At 38.3% G+C, this 25,793-nt stretch overlaps 1 protein-coding gene across 2 annotated transcripts in view; it reads right to left on the reverse strand.

Annotated features, from left to right (window-relative positions):
- Positions 1-25,793, reverse strand: part of prdm5 (PR domain containing 5) — a 316,540-nt gene that overhangs the window by 275,942 nt on the left and 14,805 nt on the right. For both annotated transcript variants that reach the window (XM_039751133.1, XM_039751132.1), the window contains exon 3: positions 415-537. In XM_039751133.1, coding sequence (XP_039607067.1) covers positions 415-537 — 123 coding nt within the window. The remainder of the gene's footprint in view (positions 1-414; positions 538-25,793) is intronic.

Here is a 25,793-nt window from a genome sequence, read left to right on the forward strand (position 1 = left end):
AGATTGGTAAACGTCTTTATCTGTAAAGGAGAGAGGGTGGGTAAATTCTTCAAAACTCTGTGGGATATTTAGTCTCAAAGAATGTGTTGGAGACATGTTATTTCATTCCTTAATATGAAAGTACTGTGAAAACCCCCTTTTATTAAATAAAAAAGCAACTCCCTAAATTCCACAAAACATGCTGTTTTCCAAGAATCACATTTCTCATTTAGTGTCATACCTTTAAATCTCTGGACGTTTATTATTTTATTTTCAAAGACTTAGTACAAATTCAGTTTCTTACTATACTATACACACTGCTATCAGAAATGATGACTGACTTCACAGGCTGTGACCATAGACAAAACAAAATCATACGTGCACACTCTTTTAAAGATAAAAAGAAGCGCAGGATCTGAAAGAAGAAAATTTTACCTGAATTGCTGCCAGGTTTTTTTGCTCTTGTGATGGCGCCTGATGGACAAAACGCAACCAGTTTGCATGTCGTGGATTACTAGCATCTAGAATATAAAGCACCTCTCCTTTGCTTCCACGTACCTAGAAAAAAAAACAGCATTTAAAAAAGAAAAATAAATGTTGTAAATTATATATTTTTTTATATGAGGCACAGATATAATTTACTATCCTCAGAGCTTTTACTGTAATTATTTTTTTAAAGATCACGTAGTGCCTCGATAGGATAATGCCTTATTATACTTACTGAAGCAATTACTGGAGTGCTCAGCTTTCCAGAAAGAAGAACTTATACTGCAATGCAGGCAAATATTAATAATTTGAGATTAAGAAAAGATAAACAAATTAAGTTGTACAAAAATAAAATTACATTATAAGGTTGAAATTATATAGTTCATGTTCAAAACTAATTTTCTTTAATATGCAGAATTAGGCAGTTTTTGATAAATTCATATTCAAACTGAGATATATAACATTCTATCAGTCGCCATGCATTGATACATTATAATTTTAAGTGACTCCTACCATGAATACATAAACACAAATGAGAGAAAGATGGGCCAGTATGGCTACAGCTTAATGTAATATAACTTACAGTATCATAATACTCTTAGACTCACCGAGTACAATTTGGTTTAGTTTGAACCCAAACAGTTGCAAACAAATGCAACCAACACACTGTAACAGTACATTAAATATTCTGATGGAATCACCAATCAATAATTAATTAATAATCCAAAATAATCCAAAAAAAGCTGACTTGGTCTGTTTGTATGCATATGTATGTTTTGTCCAACACCGCTCAAAAATGGTAGTACATATTTTCATGAAAACTGAAAGATAACTCAGGGTTTATGCACACTTGTTAGTTTTTCTTAAAAATGTTATGTGATGAAAGACATGATCACTGATTAAAGCAATGTACATGTGAAATTTCTTTTTTATATTGTGCAGTCATTGATTATTGTAAAATGTATTTCTTTCATATTGGCATTCTAAGTTTTCATTTACCTGTAGTTCAGTATTTTAGAATGGTACTGAATAAACATCAGTTAAAAGCAAAAGCCAAATTAATTTTACTACAAAGGCTAATTTTCCAATGTGCTTGTTCCAAGACTGTTAAGTGATGAGGAAGATTACAAAGGCTCTAACAGTACATTTTCACAAACTCCTTAGCCAAACAAAATTAACTCATCTGATTAAACACGGAGTTCAATTAATTGATGTATCTGTCTCAAATTAGACACTGGTTGTAAAAAAAATGCATAAAACACTATAATGATTGAGGACAATTGCTACAAAAGAATGAATTTGGAAAAGGAGCTGTTCACAGCTGAAAAAAATGTTAATTTATTTTTTAAAATAATGAATTAGAGTATGGGCCAAACCTCTCTTGTTAATGGTTGAAAAATGTAATTTTAACTACCTGATTTTACTTTTAATGTGGGTGCCCAAATCTGACTATGTAATAATTAACAAAACTGATTTATATTATTTTATTAATAAGTTATATTTGTTTCATTATTATTGGCTTTAGACTCCAGATATAAAATTTTGTGAAGGGAGAGGTACCACATATTTATATTAAAATTTTCCTCAAAAAATTATTCTGTAGACATGGAAGTAAAAAACATGTCATGAAAAGAAAAATTCCTCAAACTAGTTTGTGGTTACAGCTGGGTTTCCTCATGGTACAGGTAGGACAGGTAGCTTGCGAACTACAAAGAGAACATAGCCCTTGTCATTATTAACTGGAACTCAGGAATACTTGGAAATGACAAAATGAACTTTTCAGTAGAAAGCCCCTGGACTTTCAGAGTTAATTCCTAATGCTAGAAGTGACTTGGGATTGTCCTCAGAGCAACTCTCATAAGGGTTTTAAAGGACAGACCTTCCTGTTGAAAAACAACTATTGCATGTGAATGCACAGCTGCTGAGATGCAGGAAAGCCATTTTAAAGAAAGACTGTGAAAAAAGGAGGCATAGGAAGTGTTTAGAATTAGATGGATCACCAGGTAAATTGAGTTCAATTCCTGTATAGTCACTGCTAGAAAGATACAAAAACGATTGTTCTGCCTCTGTCTACATTTGTCCTTTTGGATTTGTGTACAAGTCATAAAAATCGGACAATTACCTACACAGAGTGTTAGACAATTTAAACTAATATGTAAATATGTAAGCAACAAGTCTTACAAAGCAGTTTCTTCCTGAACCAATTGTTAAGAGGCCGTATATATAACAGTATAAATCCATTTTATCATTCATACCAAATCAAAATAACTTCATTTAAAGTCACTTTTAAAAAGTATATACCTAGTTTTATCAAAAAAATCTTTTAAATCAAACAGAAGCATACAAACATAGCATTAAGGATATTTGCTATTTGTTTTAAAGGTAGGATTATTTTTTGTTAACTTTGCCTGTTACTTCTTATACAAATGGCAGTTGTAAATCTCAGGACCCTAAATCCTTGGCCTTTATTGCTTTCCTGTACCACTGCAATCAGGAGTGTCCCACGCCCCACCCGTCGGACAATTTCCCACATACAAATTCTGTGAAAAGGGAAAGAGCACAAAGCATCCTATTATGTGCGGCTTAGCAGTCAGTAAATGCATGGGTTCCGAACTTCATTCTACTGGAACAACTAGCCGTTCACGTTTTTGTTTTAACCAGGATATTACTGTTCACTTTAACTACATAAGTCTATTTCTTCTGGTTATTGAAAACAACTATCACAACATTGCACAAAAATTTGGTGAGCTTTATCAAAATTCTAGCCAAACAAAAAAGAACAAAAAACTTCAGCAGGAAACAATGAAAAAATAAACATATGCAATTAAATGTGTAAAAGGAGATTATTTCTGACATTATGTGAATGTCTAATGAGTTGCTGAATCATAAACAAAGATGTTCCCATGTGAGAAGTAATATGTACAGCCCGCTTTACTCAGTTGAGATCTGAAGCACCATGGCAAAGTTTGATTAAAACTGAAAGCATTATTAATTTTATTTGTTAATCACAATTAAAGACTCTTAGGAGTGAAACTACTAAAAAGGCAGTTTTTGCAGTTGGTCTGATTGAAATAAAATGTCTAATTAAAGAAATTAAATGAACCAGTGCCTTCTAAATGTGTATACAAGAAAAGTTTCATTTTGATATAAGGTATGATTTCTAATAAAAGAAAGTGATCATATATAGTGAATTATACAAATTTTTTTCTTACCAAAAAAATGCAATTTATGCCAAGTCATCCTTATCTTTGTAATTTGCAAAACTGGATGAAATATATTTGAATTAGACTTTTGCAAGCCAATATGAATGTAGTTTGAGAAAACAGGAGTAGTTCAATTGATTTTATATATGTTGTTAAATTCATTTGTATGGAACTTACTTGTAGAGTACACATGGTTGTAGAGTACACATAAAACATTAATACAAACCCACAACATAAGGACAACAATAATTATCATTCCCTAGTGATCCCGAACAAACTATCAAATAAAACCTTTAGACATATTCAAAAAGATGAGAGAAGACACGTTTGATAGCAGATAAAATAATTGGGTGCAGTGGAAGAGATTATAAAGTGAAAATGCTATATTAATTCAATTTCCAGCTTACAGGAAAGTACTGTAATGAAATCTGGCTGACATTGTATTGATTGCACCAAATGGTTTACTAGGCAGACAGAGTACATAAGACAGACTGAATGGCAACAAGTGAAAAATGATCTTGAAAACGCTAAATTTTAGTTCAGAAAAGTTTATTGAAACCAATAATATATGTTGTCACAAACGCACAATAGAAAATATTTTTTATACAATTACTCCAGCTTTCTCAGAATTATGTACAGTAATCCCTCGCTATATCGCGCTTTGACTTTCGCGGTTTCACTCTATCGTAGATTTTAAATGTAAGCATATCTAAATATATATCACAGATTTTTCGCTGGTTTGCGGATTTCTGCAGACAGTGGGTCTTTTAATTTATGCTACACGCTTCCTCAGTTTGTTTGCCCTGTTGATTTCATACAAGGGACGCTATTGGCGGATGGCTTAGAAGCTACCCAATCAGAGTATGTATTACATATTAACTAAAACTCCTCAATGCTATAAGATATGCATCCCGCGCGGAGCTTGATTGTTTGCTTGTCTCTGCCTCTATCTCACCCTCTCTGACATTCTCTGCGCCTGACAGAGGGGCTGTTTGCACAGAGGCTGTTTGCTTAAAAGATACTGATGCTCCTCTAAAAAAATGCCGCTTTATTGCGGTGCTCGGCATATTTAAAAGCACAAAAGCACAAGTATTGATTTTTGATTGTTGCTTTAATCTCGCTCTCTCTGACGCTTCTCTGCGCCTGACGGAGGGGCTGTTTGCACAGAGGCTGTTTGCTTAGAAGATACTAACGCTCCTCTAAAAATGCCGTGGCAAACTTAAAAGCACAAGTATTGATTTTTTGATTGTTTGCTTTTCTTTGCGATCGCTCTCTCTCTCTCCCTCTGAAATTCTCTGCTCCTGAAGAGAAGATCTATTTGCATTCTTTTAATTGTGAGAAAGAACTGTCATCTCTGTCTTGTCATGGAGGACAGTTTAACACTAGAATTACCAGAGCCTACGAAAAAACTCGTAATTCCGTCCCACCTTAAACTGCTTCTTAAATCCCTTCACACCTCTCCGCCAGCGCCCTTTGTCTTCTAAATGTGCTGATAAAGAGAAGCCAGCTATTCCATCCCCCCACCAATTTAGAACGTGCACGAACTTCTCTCAGCTCATGCCTTGATTGAGTATCTGGGAGTGAAGTGGAGTTTTAGAGTGGAAATAATAGATCGTTGTTTGGAACACACGCATTTCATGTCTGTTCCGTTTCTACAGTAATCTGTGTCAACACATTGTTAAAACAGAAACTTTTTTATATTCTAGTAGTAGATGACAAAATGTAGGCATAAACTATATAATGTATGAAGCCTGAAGTCCAAATAGCAAAGAAACATTTTCACAAGAATAGCATAATTGCACTTTTATTCAAACATATAACTGCAGAAACAAAAAGCCGCCTTAACATGCGACATTGACACCAGTTTACTGTAACTGTCTCCGTGGCTCAATAGACTCAGCCCCCGCTTGGGAATCAAGTGGTCGCGGGTTCGATCCTGCGCCGCTCCGTTTTGAGAAGTAAACTGCTCTTGTCTTACTGTTTTAGAATAAAAGCATACATTTGATTTCAGTCTGTAACAGCCGGTGCAGTTTATGATCCTTGTAAAGGTTAGCTTTTTTTTTTATTCACTTTTCACTCTCTCAGTCGCGTTCAGAATCAATCCATACAACCCCATCTGACACGGCTGTTTTCACTAAAGACGCGCTACAGCTCTGCAGTGTACCACGATGCATACTAACGCACAATCACCCATAGTTCTGACACACAAACGCTGGCGAAGCTGCCTTCTTCGTATCTCACCGCCACTTGCTTTTCGTTTTATTGAGTGTTCCTGCCAGTCCCCGCATGTTGCTGTATGCTTTTTCTTTTGTACTACAGGACATGCAGAGGAAAGAATGGTAAAGACCAGTAACTTCGGCGCTATATGCAATCATCAGACACTCCCCATCTGCCCGTCGCTCAAGCACAGGAACATATATTGGTGTAAAAGTATAACAAAAGTGCACTTTTATTCAAGTGCACTTTTTCCATCGCCTTTTCCTGTAAGAAGCAGTGTGAAAAGTGAATAAAAAAAAAAAAAGCTAGCCTTTACAAGGATCATAAACTGCACCGGCTGTTACAGACTGAAATCAAATGTATGCTTTTATTCTAAAACAGTAAGACAAGAGCAGTTTACTTTCAAAACGGAGCGGCGCAGGATCGAACCCGCGACCACTTGATTCCCAAGCGGGGGCTGAGTCTATTGAGCCACGGAGACAGTTACAGTAAACTGGTGTCAATGTCGCATGTTAAGGCGGCTTTTTGTTTCTGCAGTTATATGTTTGAATAAAAGTGCAATTGTGCTATTCTTGTGAAAATGTTTCTTTGCTATTTGGACTTCAGGCTTCATACATTATATAGTTTATGCCTACATTTTGTCATCTACTACTAGAATATAAAAAAGTTTCTGTTTTAACAATGTGTTGACACAGATTACTGTAGAAACGGAACAGACATGAAATGCGTGTGTTCCAAACAACGATCTATTATTTCCACTCTAAAACTCCACTTCACTCCCAGATACTCAATCAAGGCATGAGCTGAGAGAAGTTCGTGCACGTTCTAAATTGGTGGGGGATGGAATAGCCGCTTCTCTTTATCAGCACATTTAGAAGACAAAGGGCGCTGGCGGAGAGGTGTGAAGGGATTTAAGAAGCAGTTTAAGGTGGGACGGAATTACGAGTTTTTTCGTAGGCTCTGGTAATTCTAGTGTTAAACTTTTGACTAAAGGGTGTTATTTCATGTCTAGAGGGCTCTAATAATGTTAACAGTGTGGGAGAGTTTATAAGGGCTTAAAATATATAAAAATAACTACACAAACATATGGTTTCTACTTCGCGGATTTTCATCTATCGCGGGGGGTTCTGGAACGCAACCCCCGCGATCGAGGAGGGATTACTGTATTACTAGCTGCGTTTAGTCTCCAGCACAAAAAACAACTCTAAGACTCCCTAGTAGTTTTACTATATTAGTGAACTTGCAGAGGCGTCAGCTAAGTGGACCGGGACAGAATGCATCTTGTCCGATACGGACGTGTAGTCGAGTGCAGCTGTGGCACAAATTAAGTGGGACAAGCTGGAATCTGTCTCAGGCAAAAGTATGGTAGCTCATTGTGTGAATGTATCACGTGCATGTACCACAAAGCTACGTTTGTCTGCTTGGATTGATTGAGAAGTGAGGTGCATGTATTCACTGGAAAAATGTTAAATTTAATGCATGTGCCACCTCACCAAGAGTATAAGCGTCTATATCTTCAATGGAATTCACACAATTTCCCGTGGCTATGGTTGAGCGTGAGCGTGAGCAGAGCAGAGCAGACTGCTCCCCCCACACACACACACACACACACACACCTTTTGTAGTGAGAACTGAGGTGCATGTAAGTGCCAAAAAAAATTTAAATTTGCATCATCTAGTGTGTGAGGTAGAGTATGAGCTGAGCGGACTGCTCCATAAACACACACACACACACACACGCATATATACAGGATTTTCATTTATATATCTCTAATGCAATGGGTTATTATGTATACTACAATATCCACCCTACTTTCCTGGGTTTCCCATTGCTACTAGGTCCTGGCTAAAAATTAAATTGTGATCTAAATCTCTGTGCACGTACTGCTCTTCACTCTTTGTAGTCTAAACTTCCCATATGCTTTATACCTCTTCTGCTCCACCAGAATTATACAAGTGTACTGACATTCTGGCACCTTCTGATGTTCTCATGTGTTTCTAGCAGTTCATTGGACTCTATCTTTTCTTGATTTACTGTAGTTTCCTTATACCTCTCACTTGATAAGTATCTCACAAGAAAGAGACTTCTTTAAGAGCATGTAGCAGAGAAGAGACAAAAATCACATGATGTTATCATAGCTACATCCATTTTTGCTTTTAAAAGCCCAAGGGCCTTCTCTACAACCCATCAAACAGAAGTACAAAAGCAGCAGTGTGAGCATATCTATCTGCAGGATCCCACAGAGCACAAACTTCAAAATGTATAGCAGACTAACTAAACAGGAAGATGATTGCTTTCTCACGAATTCTAATTAGAGAAATAAATAAATAAATAAATAATCTGACAGCTTGTAATGAAACCAAAACTATTGCTTCTGTTGTACGAGGAACTTGGGAGAGACAGCAATGTATCAAATAGAAAGCTACCTTTATGGGGATCGGCAGATGCATCATGCCCTAGAAAGCCTAATTTTAAGAAATAACATTGCAGTCAATCCAGCATATACTAGCTTACAACCTTCAGTAAATCTTAAACAATTTCTTAAAATACCATTCCATTAACACCTGAATGCTATATTAGCAGATCCAAATGGAAAATTAATATTTACTACCCATTAGAGCACTGAAGTCAGAAAATCCCTTCTGTCACATATGAGCAAAAGCTCATCTTGTGTGGTAAATTAGGTTTAACATAAATTATTCCCTAGTCTCCAAATAACTACTAATGGCCAAGGAAAAATATATGCATCAACCTTCTCATCACTTTAACATGTCTTAAAGCTTCAGAACTTTTTAATTCATTCACTTGTGAACATGAGATTAAAAAGCAAATTGATTTAATAAACTTAAGTTTTATCAAAGGAGAAATACAATGAAATGCATATATTCAAGAGAGGCAAATGTAGCTGTTTCTCAGTTTTCTTTTGAACTATCTTTGCTCAAAATAACCGATTACCACAAGCTAAAATAACTATGAAATGATGTACACACAGAGTAACAACATAGTCAACTCATTTGTTTTACATATTACATTCAAACCATTAATATTAAGCATGGCAATACACAATTTACACAGAATTACAATGGGTATTAATTTTCATGTTTAAATTTGACAAACACATCTTTGCACTAATTAAAAATGGCATGTGATTAAACGCAGACTGCTTTGGACATCTTCAAATTAAACTAGAAATCCATGAAAAAGAACATCATACAAAACTAGTTCCTGCTTTTATTTATGGTGTCACAATTTATGACTGGATTGTAAACAAAACTATTACTCTGTTTCTATATGGACTGCAGGTGATATTTGCTCATCCCAAACAAACTGTAGGTACACTACTGAAATTCTTTTGCAAGCCTGCTATGGTAACATGTTTGCCAGTAGCCACATTCCCTGAGGATTTTGGCACATGTCCCTCCTGTGCCCCCTTCATATAAATAGTACTAGACTAATTATAATATTTAAGAGGTGTTTTAAATGGTAAATCACTTTGGCCAACTTTCATGTTACAGTTTTGTGACAAGAGAGACAAATGTTTTAAACTGCAGTTAGGTTTTGCTCAGCCAAATGCGGGTACAATAGTCTCTTTCTGCCTGTAAAAGTTTGCATGCTTCTGAACCTACAGGACGGGTCAGACTATGATTTTTAATACTAGTGCCACGGATAATTAATAGTAAAGTAAATGTGCTATATCCCACTTTTCAAATAAAGATTAAATAAATGACCCTGCCAGTGATATGTAAAGCCATAAAAATATAAGAAGGTGCCTTTCCCTTTTGGCATCACTGCAAACATGATAACGTGGCAGGTTAGGCAATGAATTTCTACAGTGAACCTACATTTGGGCTAAGCAAAAATCATCTCATTTTAACAAGGACATCTCTCTTGTCACAAAACAATAATAATTACAGTGGCCCAATACAATTTAACTGTCAGAATGCATATTAAATACCACAGTATATTAGTATTGATGAGCAAGTAAGCCACGTCTGCCAGAGAATTTGTAACCGCATTGGACTGGAAAAAAAATTCACATGCAAATAAAATTTGGAATATGAATGGCTCTCCTAACCCGTGCAAATTGGAAGCCAATTGTAAGCTAATAAGTAGCTGTGAGTTGTTAGCTAAACAATTTAATTGCCTTCTACTACATTGTACACAGCAGTCCTCCCTGGACATCAGACCTTACTTTATTCTTTGTTAATTAGTATTGCCTAATTTTATTTTTATATTTTATCTTTTTTTCTTCATCTTGTAAAGCACTTTGAGCTACATCACTTGTATGGAAATGTGCATCTATACTAATAAAAGGCAAAGCCCTCACGGACTCACTCACTGACTGACTGACTGACTGACTGACTCATCACTAATTCTCCAACTTCCCGTGTGGGTTAAAGGCTGAAATTTGGCAGGTTCATTCCTTACAGCTTCCTTACAAAAGTTGGGCAGGTTTCATTTCGAAATTCTACGCGTAATGGTCATAACTGGAAGGTATTTTTCTCCATTTACTGTAATGGAGTTCAGCAAGTTCCGTGGGGGGCGGAGTTTCGTGTGACATCATCACGCCTCCCACATAATCACGTGAACTGACTGTAAACGCACTACGTAGAAAACCAGGAATAGCTCCAAAACGCGCTGAAGAAAACATGCATTATAAAAACATGCATTATATAATTGAGAAGGCAGCAAAACAATAAGAAGCGAGCAAGTGAAATATACTACCATATTAATGAGTGCTGCTACTTCGGAAAGAAAGGTGTAAACCTAAACTTTAAATTAAGTTAATAGACAGGGTGCCGCTGGTGTTTCTCATGCCCACGGGTAATGCGGGATACAAGTTTAATGAGAGGACGCAGGATATAAACGAGAGTTTTGATCACTTTGTAACTAAGTTAAAATTGCAGGTGAAGGGGTGTGGCTTATGCAAATTCCGAGAGACTGTGTTTGTGGGGGATTGACAGTTAACGCGGTTGGGGGAGTCATGTCATCATATCCCTCCCATTTACCTCATTTCGACTCTGAGCTGAGCTCCGCGGCTAACGGCGTCTTCCGAAGCAACTTCATCACACTCCCACCAAATACTCACAGAAAAATCCACAAGTTAATACACACGCTGTCTCTAGAGTTTCTCCACACTCAATGTATTCCTCGCGCCCCCTTTATACCCTCTAATCTCCCATTTCAATTCAGATACCTCCAATTTCCTGTAAGGCTCAGCTGCGCGATGACAAGTAATAAGTCTCAAGGACAGACCCTACAAAACAATGCCATTGATTTCAGGCAAGATTGCTTTTCTCCTGGACAACTATACTTGCATTCTCAAAAGTGAGCTCGCACAGCTTCGTCATATTACAACCGGAGTGCAGCCAGAAACTTTTAAGTACCGGGTCTTAGATAACATTAAATTAAGCCGTAGACATCGCAACATCACACAAGATAGCAGCTCACGAGAACTTACTGAACGCAGTACGAGTGATCACTTCCATGCATCAAACCTGTTCAAAAAACGCATTACACAATTTACACAATTTACAAGGTGATGGCTTTCTATGGCGTTCGTTTATAAAGCAGAGGAGAGGCTGTGTGAAGGCAGCTATACAGAAAAAGCAGAGCGCCACACTCTTAATGTATTGCTGGCATCACCGTTATACCCTCTGATCTCCCATTTGAATTGAAATGCCTCATATTTCCAGTAAGGCTCTGCTTCGCGATGACAATTAATAAGTCTCAGGGACACACCCTACAAAAGGTTGCCATTGATTTGAGGCAACATTGCTTTCCTTCTGGACAAAACTATACGTTGCATTCTCAAAAGTTATATATATATATATATATATATATATATATATATATATATATATATATATATATATATATATATATATATATATATATATATATATATATATATTCACCGATCTACAATACTGTCAAATAAACAACCCACACACCATAGCAACATGAGAGGCTTCACCTTTAGCTGACGCCTTAGGTTCGATTCAAAGTGGGGGCAGTGCGTGTGTACTGCCTGATGAGCCCAGAATTAGGACGAAGCACGTGCCGCGTACTGTTTGCATTATTTGATAGTAAAACTATTTCAATATATTCAATATATATATATCAGCGCTTAATGATTCATTTTACTCTCACAACCCCTGTTTGGGAAGAAGTATGAAAAAATATGAGGTTAACGCAGAAAACCAGATCACCAATTTAAGCTTTAGGAATCATAGATACTTTATTCGACATCAATGATTGTTTTGGTAAAGCCATACTCGTGTAATCCTCCTTCCATGTTATAATATTTCGCGACTAGCCAAGATTAAATGAACGGAAAAAGTAAGAGCGAAGCGAGGGTGACGAGGCAGGCAGGCGACAGCTCAATAGCTCGAATTTGGATATACTACAGTAGGTTCTATTTAGTCGCCAGAAATATCTTTGGTAGGAATGGAAGTTGGATTTAGTCTTTAAATTTCTATGGTGAAGAAAAATTTATGCAATGATGATTAAATTTAACTTTCATTCCAACTAAACATATTTCTGTCGACCAAATAAAAATTACTTATATTTAAAATTTAACTAGAACTTGAACAAATACGATAGTTCATAATACCCACGCAGCACTAAGTGCACGTAAGATTACGAGTCATCCATTTTAACAAGCAGCATATTGCACTGATACGAAATAGCCTGCCCATTTAATTATTTAGGAATGGATAGATAAATTAAGATTTTGTATAAATAATGTTTTAAATTTTTCTTCCTCAGTGGATTCTGGCACCCCCAGCAACAGCTCCTCGCACCCCAAAGGAGATATGTGTATATATCTGAAAGAATCGAAAACTAAAGCTACACCCAAGCTAAGATCAGCAAGCCCTAATTCAAGATACAGCCTCTCAGAGACAGACCTGGATCAGATGGGCGAAAGTACAGACTCCTCGGGACCACGGTCCACTACATAGTCGCCGGCTGAAAGCGAAAAGGGGAGCGAAGGTACGATCGTGAGTGCAGATCTCGATAGCTCGCCAATTGGAGAACATCACCTGAAACTGGAAAAGGCCTTGAAGTCCGCGGCTTCAATTACTCCACACGAGCCAGGAGCAGCGGGGACACCAGCTACAGTAGAGTCTGCTGCCTCATCTACCGGACAAGAAAGCACAATTGAAATGTCTAAACTGCAGGTGATGCTCGCTGAGCTCATGAAAGATATAAAGAAAAGCGAGAAGGCTAATGAGAAAGCAAGGGCAAAGGCAAATGAAAAAATGAGACAGGAGGTGAGACAAGAGTTGAAACAGGCAAATGAATGGCTGCGACAGGAATTCCAACAGGCAAACGAAACGCAGCGGCTGGAATTGCAACAGGCAAATGAAAGGCTGCGACAAGAGATGCAACTTGAGCTGCGACAGGTGCTGGGTAAAATTGAAGAGCGCATTCAAGAAAACTCGGTTAAACTGAGCACGCTTACTGATCAATTGGAGGATCTCAAGGAGACATTCATGACTTGGATTGAAATTGCCAAGAATTTAGCTGCCAGTGCCAAGGAAACAGCACTAAATGTCAGCTCCGAATGCAAAAAACTTGGAAACAGACTGGCTGCTTTGGAAGATGGAAGCAGAAGGTATAATGTCAGAATTGAAGGTCTGCCTGAGAATCGAGAAAGTTCAAACACTGTGAAATTCGCAGCTGAACTTTTTTCTAAAATAATCGGGGATGACTTTAAAGCAGAATCTGAGATAACAGCGCTTATCACAGACGCGATCAAACACTGTTAGACCCAGACCCAGATCTTTTATAGTTCGTTTTGAGAGATTATCATTTAAGCTAGAGGTGATGAAACAAAGAAGATATTATATATGAAAATAACCACATTCGTATCTTCCCTGACTTCTCTCCAGCAACAGCTACTAAACACACAGCCTTCTACAACATTAAACAGCGGTTACAGCAAGCCAGCGTCAAATACAGCCTCTTGTATCCGGCAAAACTGAAAGTGGAATGGCAGGGTCAATTCTATGTCTTCGCTAGCAAGGAAGAAGCAGAAAAGGAATTAAGAAAGCTGATCCCGGGACTATTCTGATACATAATAGTGAGTCATGGCGGTTAATGATAAAGCAAGGATTAATAATCTACTGTCTGATCTATTTGTTTAAAATACGGGTTTTATCAGCATATATTCTCATTATTACTTAGTATTACTAGGGCGCTATCTGTTTATGTTTTATTGTGCTTAATTACTTTTTCTTTTTTTTTCTAATTATTTCATCTCTACCCTAAACGAGACTGTTCAATATCATACCCTTGGTTTATTGTTATTGCTATTACTGCATTAAGACTTGTTATGCTTATTCTGGACACATTTTAACACCATCCCGGGTTTATTATCTGGGTGTATCATCTTAATGCACTAAAATTGCTGAAGACTATATATATATTTTAAGTGCAAAATTTTTTTTTTTTTAAAAGACTAAATTGGTAATAATCTCTTATCTTTTAACCCTAAAACACGCTGCATGGGGCTTGTTTTGCTTTGGACGTGCTCTGTCTCTGGGTATGTCAGAGGACTGGGACTGTGTGAAGTGGGTTTTAGCCTCACTTGGGGAGGCAAAAAGGGTTAAGGGGGGAGAGAAAGAGAGCAGGCTTGATCTATACCTAATCTATCCTCTTAATCTTTATAATTATAACTACCAACGTAATAATAAGCTGCATGGCAACAACTCTAGGGAAATAGGAAATTAAGACCTAAGCTGTCTCACTTCCAGTTAAGACTATAAAATGACATCAAAAACTCAGAATCAGTGTCTCCATGATGGGACAGTTAACTTCGTAAGCTGGAATGTTAAAGGCCTGAATCACGAATTAAAGAGAAAGAAAGTACTCTCTCACCTAACAGGTCTAAATGCTAAAATAGTATTTTTACAGGAAACCCACTTACTAAGCAAGGATCAGTTCCGGCTGCCAAAAGACTGGACTGGCCAAATGTTCCATTCTAGTTTTACAAAGAAAACTAGAGGTGTGGGAATTCTCATACATAGAACATTTGTAGCATCAGATGTAGTATTGGATCCTGAAGGGAGATATGTAATGGTCATGGGAGACTTATCTAACTGTAAAATGATTTTGATAAATGTTTATGCACCTAATGTTGATGATAAGGAATTTATACAAAATTTATTTGCATCCATTCCCAATCTGAACACTCATAAAGTTATAATGGCTGGGGACTTTAATTGTGTTCTAAATCCACTTTTAGATAGGACTTCCTCCACAGGGGAACGCATCTAACACGCAAAGATAATTACAAAGTTTATAACTGATCACAACTTATCAGACCCTGGAGGTTTTAAACCCAAATTCAAGAACATATTCTTTCTACTCACCAGTACATCATTGCTACTCAAGGATTGATTACTTCTTTATAGACAATAACTTCTTGCCTATGATTAAATCTTGCAAATACGATGCTATTGTTATTTCTGACCATGCACCTATGATCTTGGAGCTAAAACACCCCGCAGATGGCGCCTCAACCCGCTTCTATTAGCTGACGAGAATTGTACGGAATTTATATCCAAACAAATCAAATTCTTTCTAGAGACAAATACATCCCCGAGATCTCTGCAGGAATACTCTGGGAAACTCTTAAGGCCTTCTTAAGAGGACAGATTATCTCATATCTTTCCCACAGAAATAAATCCAAGCCAAGAAAGTAGCAGAGATAAAAAGCAAATTACTAAAATAGATGAAGAACATGCCAGACTACCAAGCGAGACTCTACATAGGAGGAGGCAGGCTCTACATTCAGAATTAAACCTCTTGACAACTAAAGAAACTGAACAACTAATTTACAAATCCAGACATCATTACTATGAACATGGAGAGAAAGCTAATAAGCTTTTAGCTCAACAAATTCACAAGCAAGAAGTGCAAGCGCAATCTCGTAATCACCAACACGATAAAATCATGAACACAAAAATATAATGCACACTTTCAGAGACTACTATAAATCCCTATATACTACTGAGTTTAAAGAAGACAATACACAATCTAATGCATTTCTGGATACATTACAGATACCACAAATAGACACTTTTAGTGTGGAGGAACTTGATAAACCTCTGGCATTATCAGAATTACTAGATGCTATAAAGTCACTCCAAGGTGGAAAGCAGCAGGCCCTGATGGCTACCCTGCAGAATTTTACAAGAAATTCTCCGCTCAGCTAGCTCCCTCCTATTAGCAACATTTACAGAAGCCAGAGATAACCAATCTCTTCCACAAACCTTTCGCCAAGCACTAATCACTGTTTTCCAAAACAAAATAAGGACTTATTACAATGTGCATCATACAGACCAATTTCACTTCTGAATAACGACGTTAAAATACTCTCTAAAATCATAGCTAGAAGGATGGAGAAAGTGCTCCCTCAGTAATATCACAAGACCAAACTGGATTTATTAGGGGCCGACACTTATCTTCAAATCTTCACGCCTGTTTAATGTAATATACTCACCAACTAAATCAAACACCCCAGAAATATTATTATCATTGGATGCAGGAAAAGCATTCGACATGATTGAATGGAAATACCTTTTTACTACATTGGAGAAGTTTGGGTTTGGCCCGAACATTTGTGCATGGATTAAATTACTGTATACTAACCCAGAAGCTTCAGTTTGCATCAACAACATTTGCTCAGACTACTTTAAACTAGAATGTGGCACTAGACAAGGATGCCCCTTGTCACCGCTGTTGTTTGCGATTGCCATTGAACCACTGGCAATACATTGTCGAAATACTGATCAGATAAAGGGGATTAGCAGAGAAGGACTGGAACAGAAAATCTCATTATATGCAGATGATATGGTACTGTATATATCGGACCCAGAAAATTCTGTGCCTGCAGTCTTAGCAGCACTCACAGAATTTCAAAAGATCTCTGGTCCCAGAATTAATCTGAATAAAAGTAATCAATACTGATAATAAATTACACATGTTGTGACGGCACTTTGGCAGAGCGGTAGCGCTTCTGCCTCTCAGGGAGTCGCGTTCCTTGTGTTTCCTGTCTGGAGTTTGCATGTTTTCTTGGTGGGCTCCGGTTTCCTTCCAAAGACACAAAGTTTTGGGGATATGGTGACGCTAAAATGACACTAGTGTATGTGTATGCTTGTATTCACCTTGCAATGAGCTGATGCCCCGTCCAGGGATTTTGTTTCTTTCCCGCCCCTGATGCTTGCTGGAATGAACATATCCCCAGACTGATGGATGTAATCATTAAACATCCTTTTCAGAGATAGTGTGGTAAGGTGCCCTCGGAATTTATTGGATGTTTCAGGCAATTCAAAACACAGCGAAGCTGAACGTGTTCTCACCATAATGATATCTCATACTGCCACCTGGTGGAATCTTCCAGATTTACGTAAAGTACACATGCAAATATAAACAGTAAAACGCTAGCGTTGCAGAGGTGCCCGTTGGAGCATGCGTTGTGTCATGTTAAGTATAAACCCTGCCTTAGGCCGCACTCAGTTAATTCAGCTCAAAACGTTCACATCCAAACCCACTGCTGTTACTTCAGGTGTGCCCCAGGGCTCTGTCCTGGGGCCCTACCTCTTTATTATTTACCTCCTTCCCCTATGCAATATCTTTCATAAATATAACATTACTTTCCACTGTTATGCTGATGATACTCAGCTCTACCTCACTAGTAAACCTACTTTTTCCTTCCCACCCTCCTCACTTATTGACTGCATTGCAGAAAGTAAACCTTGGTTCTCCTCAAATGTTCTTAAATGAAACAGTGACAAAACTGAGGTTCTCCTCATTGGTACAAAATTAACATTATCCAAAACCGATAGTTTTTCATTTGTTATTGATAATTCCTTTGTCTCCCCTTCCCCACAGGTCAACAGCCTGGGTGTCATCCTTGAAAGTACTCTGTCTTTTCAGTTCTACATCAATAACATCTCCCGGACTGCATATTTCCACCTGCGTAACATTAATTGTATTCGCCCCTCCCTCAGTCCCCACACCACTGTTATCTTTGTTCATAATCTTGTCACTTCTCGTCTGAATTATTGCAATTCCCACTTCTTTGGTCTTTCTCGCAAATCCCTCTATAAGCTTCAACTGGTCCAGAATTCAGCTGCCCGCATCATTACTAGAACCTACTGTATTCACCATATCACTTCCATCTTGTAGCAGCTTCATTGGCTTCCAGTTAAGTTCCGCGTTGATTTCAAAATTCTCCTGTTAACATTCAAGGAAATCCACAACCTTGCCAACCTCCTCCAAGTTGCCATTCCCTCTGGCACCCTTAGATCCTCTTCCTCCATCCACTTTAATGTTTCCTTCACCTGTCTTACCACCATGGGGAGAAGAGCATTCAGTTGATCTGCTCCCCAGCTCTGGAATTCACTACCATCCGAGCTCAGAAAAAATTGAGATAAGTGAGATTGGGTGGTTCACAGCTAATTGGAGGATCAGCCTCAAGAACCGTGGACCCAGAGATATCCAACGTCCTAGCCGAAGGATCAGTTTTGAACAACTTCTCAAAGTAGCCAGCCCAGCAGGTCACAACTGCAGTGTCATCCGTAAGGACCATTCCATCAGCTGCCCTGACTGCGACTCTCCGAAGAGCAGATTCAGATGTGTGTAATGCTTGGATTACTCTGTAAGCAGGACATGGATCACTAGACCACAGATGGTGTGTCACTTGCTCACAGATTCCTCTAACAAACGCCTCTTTATCTGCCCTCAGAGTCCTCACAGCCGTCCTTCTCAGTTCCCGGTACAGACCAGAGTTGCCATTGAGCTGTGCGCTGCAACTCCTCTTGATGATATCACCTCCTTCTGGGAACACCGGTAACACCAACACAAACTTCAGCAACCTTCAGGGTCTTGTCGCAGAAGGTCTCTTACATCACATTAGGATCGGCAGGCGTACCCAAATCTGAAAGTTCCTAACACAAGCTGCATGCAAACTCAGGGGTGCGGAAATCCAACAGCCGACTCGTCCGATACGGGTAAATTGACCGTCGGACAAGTGTGTTTTTCTGGTTTCAGTTGTCCGCGGACGAGTGCAATTTTCGGAGAAAAAATAATTATATGTGCTGTGCAGGTCACATTTTTACCGCTACTTTCAAATTTTAAACATTTGGGTACGTACTTCGTGCGGAAACAGTCTATTTAGGCATGTTCATCATGTCTCAAAAATGACGGCTGATTTTTCAAAAGGGAAGCGGTATAAGCGGATTTGTTAATACTTACATAAGTATTTTACCTGAAAATACATGACAATGAGGGCAAGAAAAGAAAAACTAAAGCTGAAAGGGACCGTGAGTATGATAAAAAACGAAAATGGTCTTTTCAATCGTAATGGCTCAAAGAGTTTCCGTGGGTAAATGCAGACGACACTGACTCCGTTTTTTGCCAAATTTGCCGTCAGTATCCACTTATTGCCGACAAAACGTCCACATTATTTACCGGCAAGAAAGTCGACAGAAAAGACACACTACTTTTGCATCAGCTGTCTGCGAAACACATTGCCTGTATATCAAAACATGAGTCTAAAAGTAAGAAAAAAGTTGGTTCAATTGAAAAAGCGTTTTCTAAAGTTGAACGCTCAGAGGTTGAGCGTTATGCTAGGCTGTTCAATACTGCTTATGTTGTTGCTAAGCACAACAGGCCATTTACTGACTTTCAATTTCTGTGTTCTGTGCAGGAAAATAATGGTGTAAATTTAGGGAGTGACCATCGAGGCAGGGACGCCTGTGTTGAGTTTGTGAAGTCAATATTGTCTGTTTTGTTGAATGAGGTCTCAAGCCACATGAAACATGTCAGATTCTTTTCAGTCATGAGTGACTCAAGCACGGACTCATCAGTAATAGACCAAGAAGGTATACTACTGAGGTGCGTTCATCCAGAAACATTTGATCTCTACACAGCCACGGCTAGCATTGAGAATTTAGAAAATGCCAGAGCAGATGGTGTTGTTGCTGCCATAAAAAATGGTTTGTCAAAATGTGGCATTGATATTGAAAATATTGGAGACAATGACCCAAAGCTTGTGTGCATTAATCTTAATGGTGCTGCAGTTAATCTTGGAGCTAAAAATGGTGTTGCCAGAAAGCTCAGTGATTGTGTAAGTAACAAAGTTCTTGTTACACACCGAGTGGCACATAAACTGGAGTTAGGTGTACTTGATGCTGTAAAAGACGTAGGCTATCTGAAAAAGTTTGAAGACACCATCAAGTGCATCTGCAAGTTTTATTCTTTTTCACCAAAAGAGACGAAATGAGCTGCAAAATATTGCATCAATTTTGAATGAAACCTTGCTTATGCATTCAGAAATAAAAGCCATCAGATATGTATCATCAAAGTCCAGAGCACTGAAAGCTGTTAGCCAGGATTTACACATAACTGTTACCCACATGGAACAGATACTTTCCACATCAAACAAGGCAGATGAACTGGGGCAGGCTAAAGCCATACTACATGACCTCAAGCAAGTAAAATTTATTAAGTATCTATATCTGATGATGGATGTACTTTTTGTTATTACAGCCACCTCAACTCTTTTCCAGAGCAAAGATTTGCTGATATTTGAAGTTAAGGAGGCCATTGACACCTTGTACACCAGATTGCATGCCATGACAAAGGAGCCAGGAGAAAACCTTGCAAAGTTTTATAATCTGTTTGACAAGGAGTCTAGTACATTTGATGGATACTTAAAGCTGTCTGGTGGTTTTAGAGATAGCATGGTTCAGTATATACTTACCAGATTCTCCGACCTTGATAAGCCTCCTGTGTCAGATATGAGGGTGTTTGATTTCAGAATCTGGCCACACACTCTGTCTGAACTGAGCACTTATGGAAACTATGAAATCAAGAACTTGTGTCAGCAGTATAGTGATTTGTTGACTGGTGAGCAAGTTAAACATGAACTATCTGAATGGCAAGCACTTAAAGTGCAGATATCAATGCAACGGCAGTACCATCCACTTGGTGTCTATACCGCAGTTCTGCAGAGGAAGGAACAGTCTCTGAAGAATGTTAGTGTGCTGATCTCACCATTTCTTACAGTTTCTCCTTCCACAGCTTCATGTGAGAGATTATTCTCTAATTTGAGTTTAGTAAAGAGTTCTCTAAGAACCCGCCTGACTCAGGAAAACCTTCAAAACCAGATGTGCATTGTTGTTGATGGCAAACCTTAAGAAGAGTTTGGCCCACTACCAGCTGTGGAATTCTGGCTGTCATCTGGCAACTGGCACATCACTCATAAAAAACCTGAAAAGTCATCAGCATCCACTTCTGCAGGACCAGAAGTTCAGGAACCATGCAGTTCAGCTCAAGAAGAAATGAACAGCATTCAGCCCATGCTGTCTGAGATGGTAAAGATTCTTGGGGGAGAAGAAGTTGCAATACATGGCAGAAAATGAATCAGGACAGTGCTCTGTTATGGAACTGTAATATGTGAAACAGAACTAGTGTAGCTATAATGAAGGTATTGTTTACTAGTGAGTTAAAATGATAAGGGAATCTTACATATAATGTTCTAGAGCAAGGTGGCAAAATACTACTCCCTGAAAGAACTTTTTTCAGTTTTAAAATGGAAGGCAATTTTATATAAATAAAAGAGATCAGAAAAAATAAACTATTTTTCACTTTTGTTATTTGCTTATGGGCAAGTGAGTTTAACTGGCAGACAAGTGGATTTTCTAAGTTTACTTGTCCGTGGACAAGTAGAAAAATATTGGATTTCCACACCCCTGAAACTCATTAGAAATAGCCTGGTCTTGGAGTTTGGCTAAGTCCAGGCTCATTTTCCTAGTAGGTGGTAACCTGCTGGACCTAAGCTGGATCCTAAGAGTAGCTACAACAAGTATGTGGTCAAAATTCACAAACTGGGCACTTCTGTAGACCCGGCAGTTTTGCAAGAGCCTCCAGCGTCTGCCCACGAGAATGTGATCGATCTCCTTCACCGCACCACCTGTATTGGAGTACCAAGTCCAACAATGCGGTTCACGGCGCTGGAACCAGGATCCATTGATTCGCAGCCCCCTGACCTTTTGCAAAGTCAAGGAACATGGAGCCACTTTCACCACAGTCACCAGACGCATGGGGACCGAGACAATCCTCATAGCCAGCCCTGTCAGTGCCAGTGGCTGCATTGAAGTCGCCGATGACCAGAGGAGTGTCACCTCGTGGACACCCATCAACCACCGAGTGAAGCTGCAAATAAAATGTCTCTCTCACCGAGACATCCCTTATCGCAGTCCGAGCATCCTCTGAGACAACAGACAAGGCACCCAGGGAGTGCCGTAATCAATAACACTGCTCTCGGTGCAGGTAAGGTCCTTGCTAGGGTCATCCTCAATAGGATCCGTGATCACTTGCTCACCTAAAAACGACCGGAACAGTCTGGTTTTATGCCTAAGAACTCTACCATCGACCGCATCCTGGCACTGAGGGTTCTCTTAGAGTCCATACGCGAATATTGGCAGTTTCTTTGCAGCCTTTGCCGATTTTTGCAAAACGTTTGACTCAGTTGATTACGCTGCCCTGTGGGTCATCCTGAGGGTTCGCGGGATCCCCTCGAGGTTGCTGGATATCATGGCTGGCCTGTACACTGCCACTGTGAGTGCTGTGCAGAGCGCAGGCAAGATTTCCGTGTTTTTCCCAGTTGATTCTGGGGTTCGTCAGGGGTGTGTTCTTGCTCCTACTCTGTTCAATGCTTGTATGGAGGGGGTGTTGGGCATGGTCATGGGGTCCAGCGGCTGTGGAGAATCTGTTGATGAAGAAAGATCCACAGATCTTGACTTTGCTAACAATGCCGTGATCTTCGCGGAGTCAATGGTTTGTGTTTAACTGTGCTTGGGACTGTGTTGTGGCTGCAGGGTTCACGGGGAAGATGTGCCCTCCAGCTGATGAAAAATAAAGTCTTCTGGTGTTTTTACACGTGCCTTAGTGTCAGTCTGTGCTGGGTCGGGTGCTATATAGTGTCTAATTCACAATGTACATCTTAGGCCAAAACACAATCTTATTGTATTTTCCTTATTCTTTTTTTTTCGGCTACTTATCCTACTACTACTTTAATATTAATATTATCATCTTTGTGGTGAAGCAGTAGTGTATTACAAAACTACAAAATGTCATTATAATTTCCAAGGAAACTACAACATTCCTTCTGGAAGAGACAGCAGTTCAGGAGTTCAGGTCAGCTCCGAAAACATCGCTCTTGCTCTTGACTATCGAATAATACATTTAATGATAGACATAAATATATTTTAAAATATAATGAATACATAGGGGCTTTATCTAAATAAATACATTGTGTCAAACCTATTATAAAGAAACCTAAATCTGCTAGAAAGTACAGGTGGCCTGGCGTAAATGCAAACAATATGTATCAGTAGTCAACCATGTGCACCATGTGCTAACACAACCCTTAATATGGCCTTATTTAATATTACAGCTTTAACTAGTAAAACATTTTACATAAATGACTTTGTCACGGAGAGGGAAATAGATTGTTTAATTCTTTATGAGAGATGGTTAAATGTAAATGGTGCTAGTGTCCTTTTAGAACCTATTCCTCTGGGTTATAATTTTTTTCATTCTGTTCACCAAAGGTAAAAAGACAGCAGCCTCACAAATATTTTTTCTAGTCAGTTAAATTGTAATGTTATCAACCTTGGCAATTTCACATCTTTCATATAATAATAATGGCTTAAAATAGGTTTGTAATACTGGACGATTGTAATCTTCATATAAATGATCTGGGTGATGCCAAGGTAAGATAATTTATGAAGCTTCCGATCTTATTTGATTTTAATCACCGTGTCACCCAGCCAACACGTAAAGGGGGGCCATACGCTGGATTTAGTCATATCAAAGGGGCTTAAGATTAACGTGACACAGATCCTGGACATTGGTATCTCTGATCATTAATGTATTATTTTTACAATAGTACTATCTGTTACTAGATCCAAAGAGGAACGTACTGTTATAACAAATAACAACGTTATTTTGACACCACAGCTGCTGCCAGATTTTCTAATATAATTAATAGTCATCCTGAATTCACTGACATTTCCAATGCAGGCAGTAATGTAAATAATATGGTAGAGAATTTCAATGCGAAGACGCGGGTTGCGGCAAACCTGGTAGCTCCCGAAAAAACATATTAAGAAGTCATCTACAGTCGTAGTAATGTGGAAAACTAAAGACAGTCTGCAAACTTAAAAGGGAGTGCCATAGGGCAGAACATCAATGGAGAAAGACTAGAGGCACACATAGCTAAATATAACCTAGCAGTTTGTATGGAGATAAATGTCTTACTTTTCTAAAATTATTAATAACAGCGCAGGTAATCCAAAAAATCCAGCTCCAAATTAAATCTAGCTCCATTATCACTAAGAGAATCAGAGGGTAAAAGTAAAGATTTTGTAGTATATTTTAAAGATAAGTAATATTAGACTTACTTAAAACCAACTTAAAATAAAAATTTTGTTGTGGCTGAACGAGCTCAGCATTGCAAACTAAGCTGCTACACTAAAATTACTTTATTTGAATTTTATAGAATACTGTAATTACTACTTATGTATTAGACACCTTTCCTATAAGCTTCTTTAAAGAAGTTTCTGATCTACTTAACAACTTACTTGAAATAGTAAATTGTTCATTAGATTTTGACATTTTCCCAGATTCTTTCAAAACTGCTGTAATTAAGCCACTGCTCAAGAAAAATAACCTTGATTGTTCTATCTTAGACAATTATAGGCCAATCTCCAATTTGCCTTTTCTCAGTAAAATTCTAGAAAAAGCAGCTTTTCAACAGTTAAGATATTATATGAATAAAAATGTTATTTTTGATAAGCATCAGCCAGGTTTTAGATCAAATTATAGTACTGAAACAGTTCTAGTGAAATTAGTAAATGATCTGCAAAACATTGTAGATGCAAATAAAATATCTGTACTTGTTCTATTAGACTTGAGTACAACATTCAATATGTGATATTCTTAAAAACTGCCTTAGCCAGTGGGTAGGGGGTTCGGTTTAATTAACATATAACAGGAAGGAAATTCTTTGTCAGTTATGGTGACTGTGCATCAAAAATGCCTGATATTCTATGTGGTGTACTGCAGGGATCAATTTTAGGACCATCCATCCATCCATTTCCCAACCCGCTGAATCCGAACACAGGGTCACGGGGATCTGCTGGAGCCAATCCCAGCCAACACAGGGCACAAGGCAGGAACCAATCCTGGGCAGGGTGCCAACCCACCGCAGGACACACACAAACACACCAAGCACACACTAGGGCCAATTTAGAATCGCCAATCCACCTAACCTGACCATTAGAATGTAAATAACCATAGCTACGCTGATGACACACAGCTCTATTTATCCACTGCACCTGATCATCCATACACTATAAACCCTTTAATCTAGTGGCTTAATTGTATTATAGAATGGATAAATATGAATTTCCTTAAACCTCAAACAAGGATATAACAGAATTGTTAGTTAATTGGCAGCAATAAACAAAGTGAGAGTCTTAGAAACAGAATTAATCACCTGGCCCTGCAAATCAAACCAGAGGTCAAGAATTTAGGTGTTATTATTGACGCTGTCCTTAAATGCAGATCACATATTAATAATATTACCAAGACTGCATTCTTCCATCTAAGGAACATTGCAGGGGTGCAATCTCTTATAACATTTATAGATGCCGAAACATGAATACACTCATTTGTATTTAGCCAACTATATTACTGCAATTCTGTTCTATCCCAACTACCCAAGAAGTACGTAAATCGGCTACAGCTTATCCAGAATGCAGCAGCAAGAATTTCAACCAAAACAAAAAAATATGACCATATATCCCCAATACTAACATCTT

Source organism: Polypterus senegalus, chromosome 4 (assembly GCF_016835505.1).
Source record: "Polypterus senegalus isolate Bchr_013 chromosome 4, ASM1683550v1, whole genome shotgun sequence".
NCBI lineage: Eukaryota > Metazoa > Chordata > Cladistia > Polypteriformes > Polypteridae > Polypterus > Polypterus senegalus.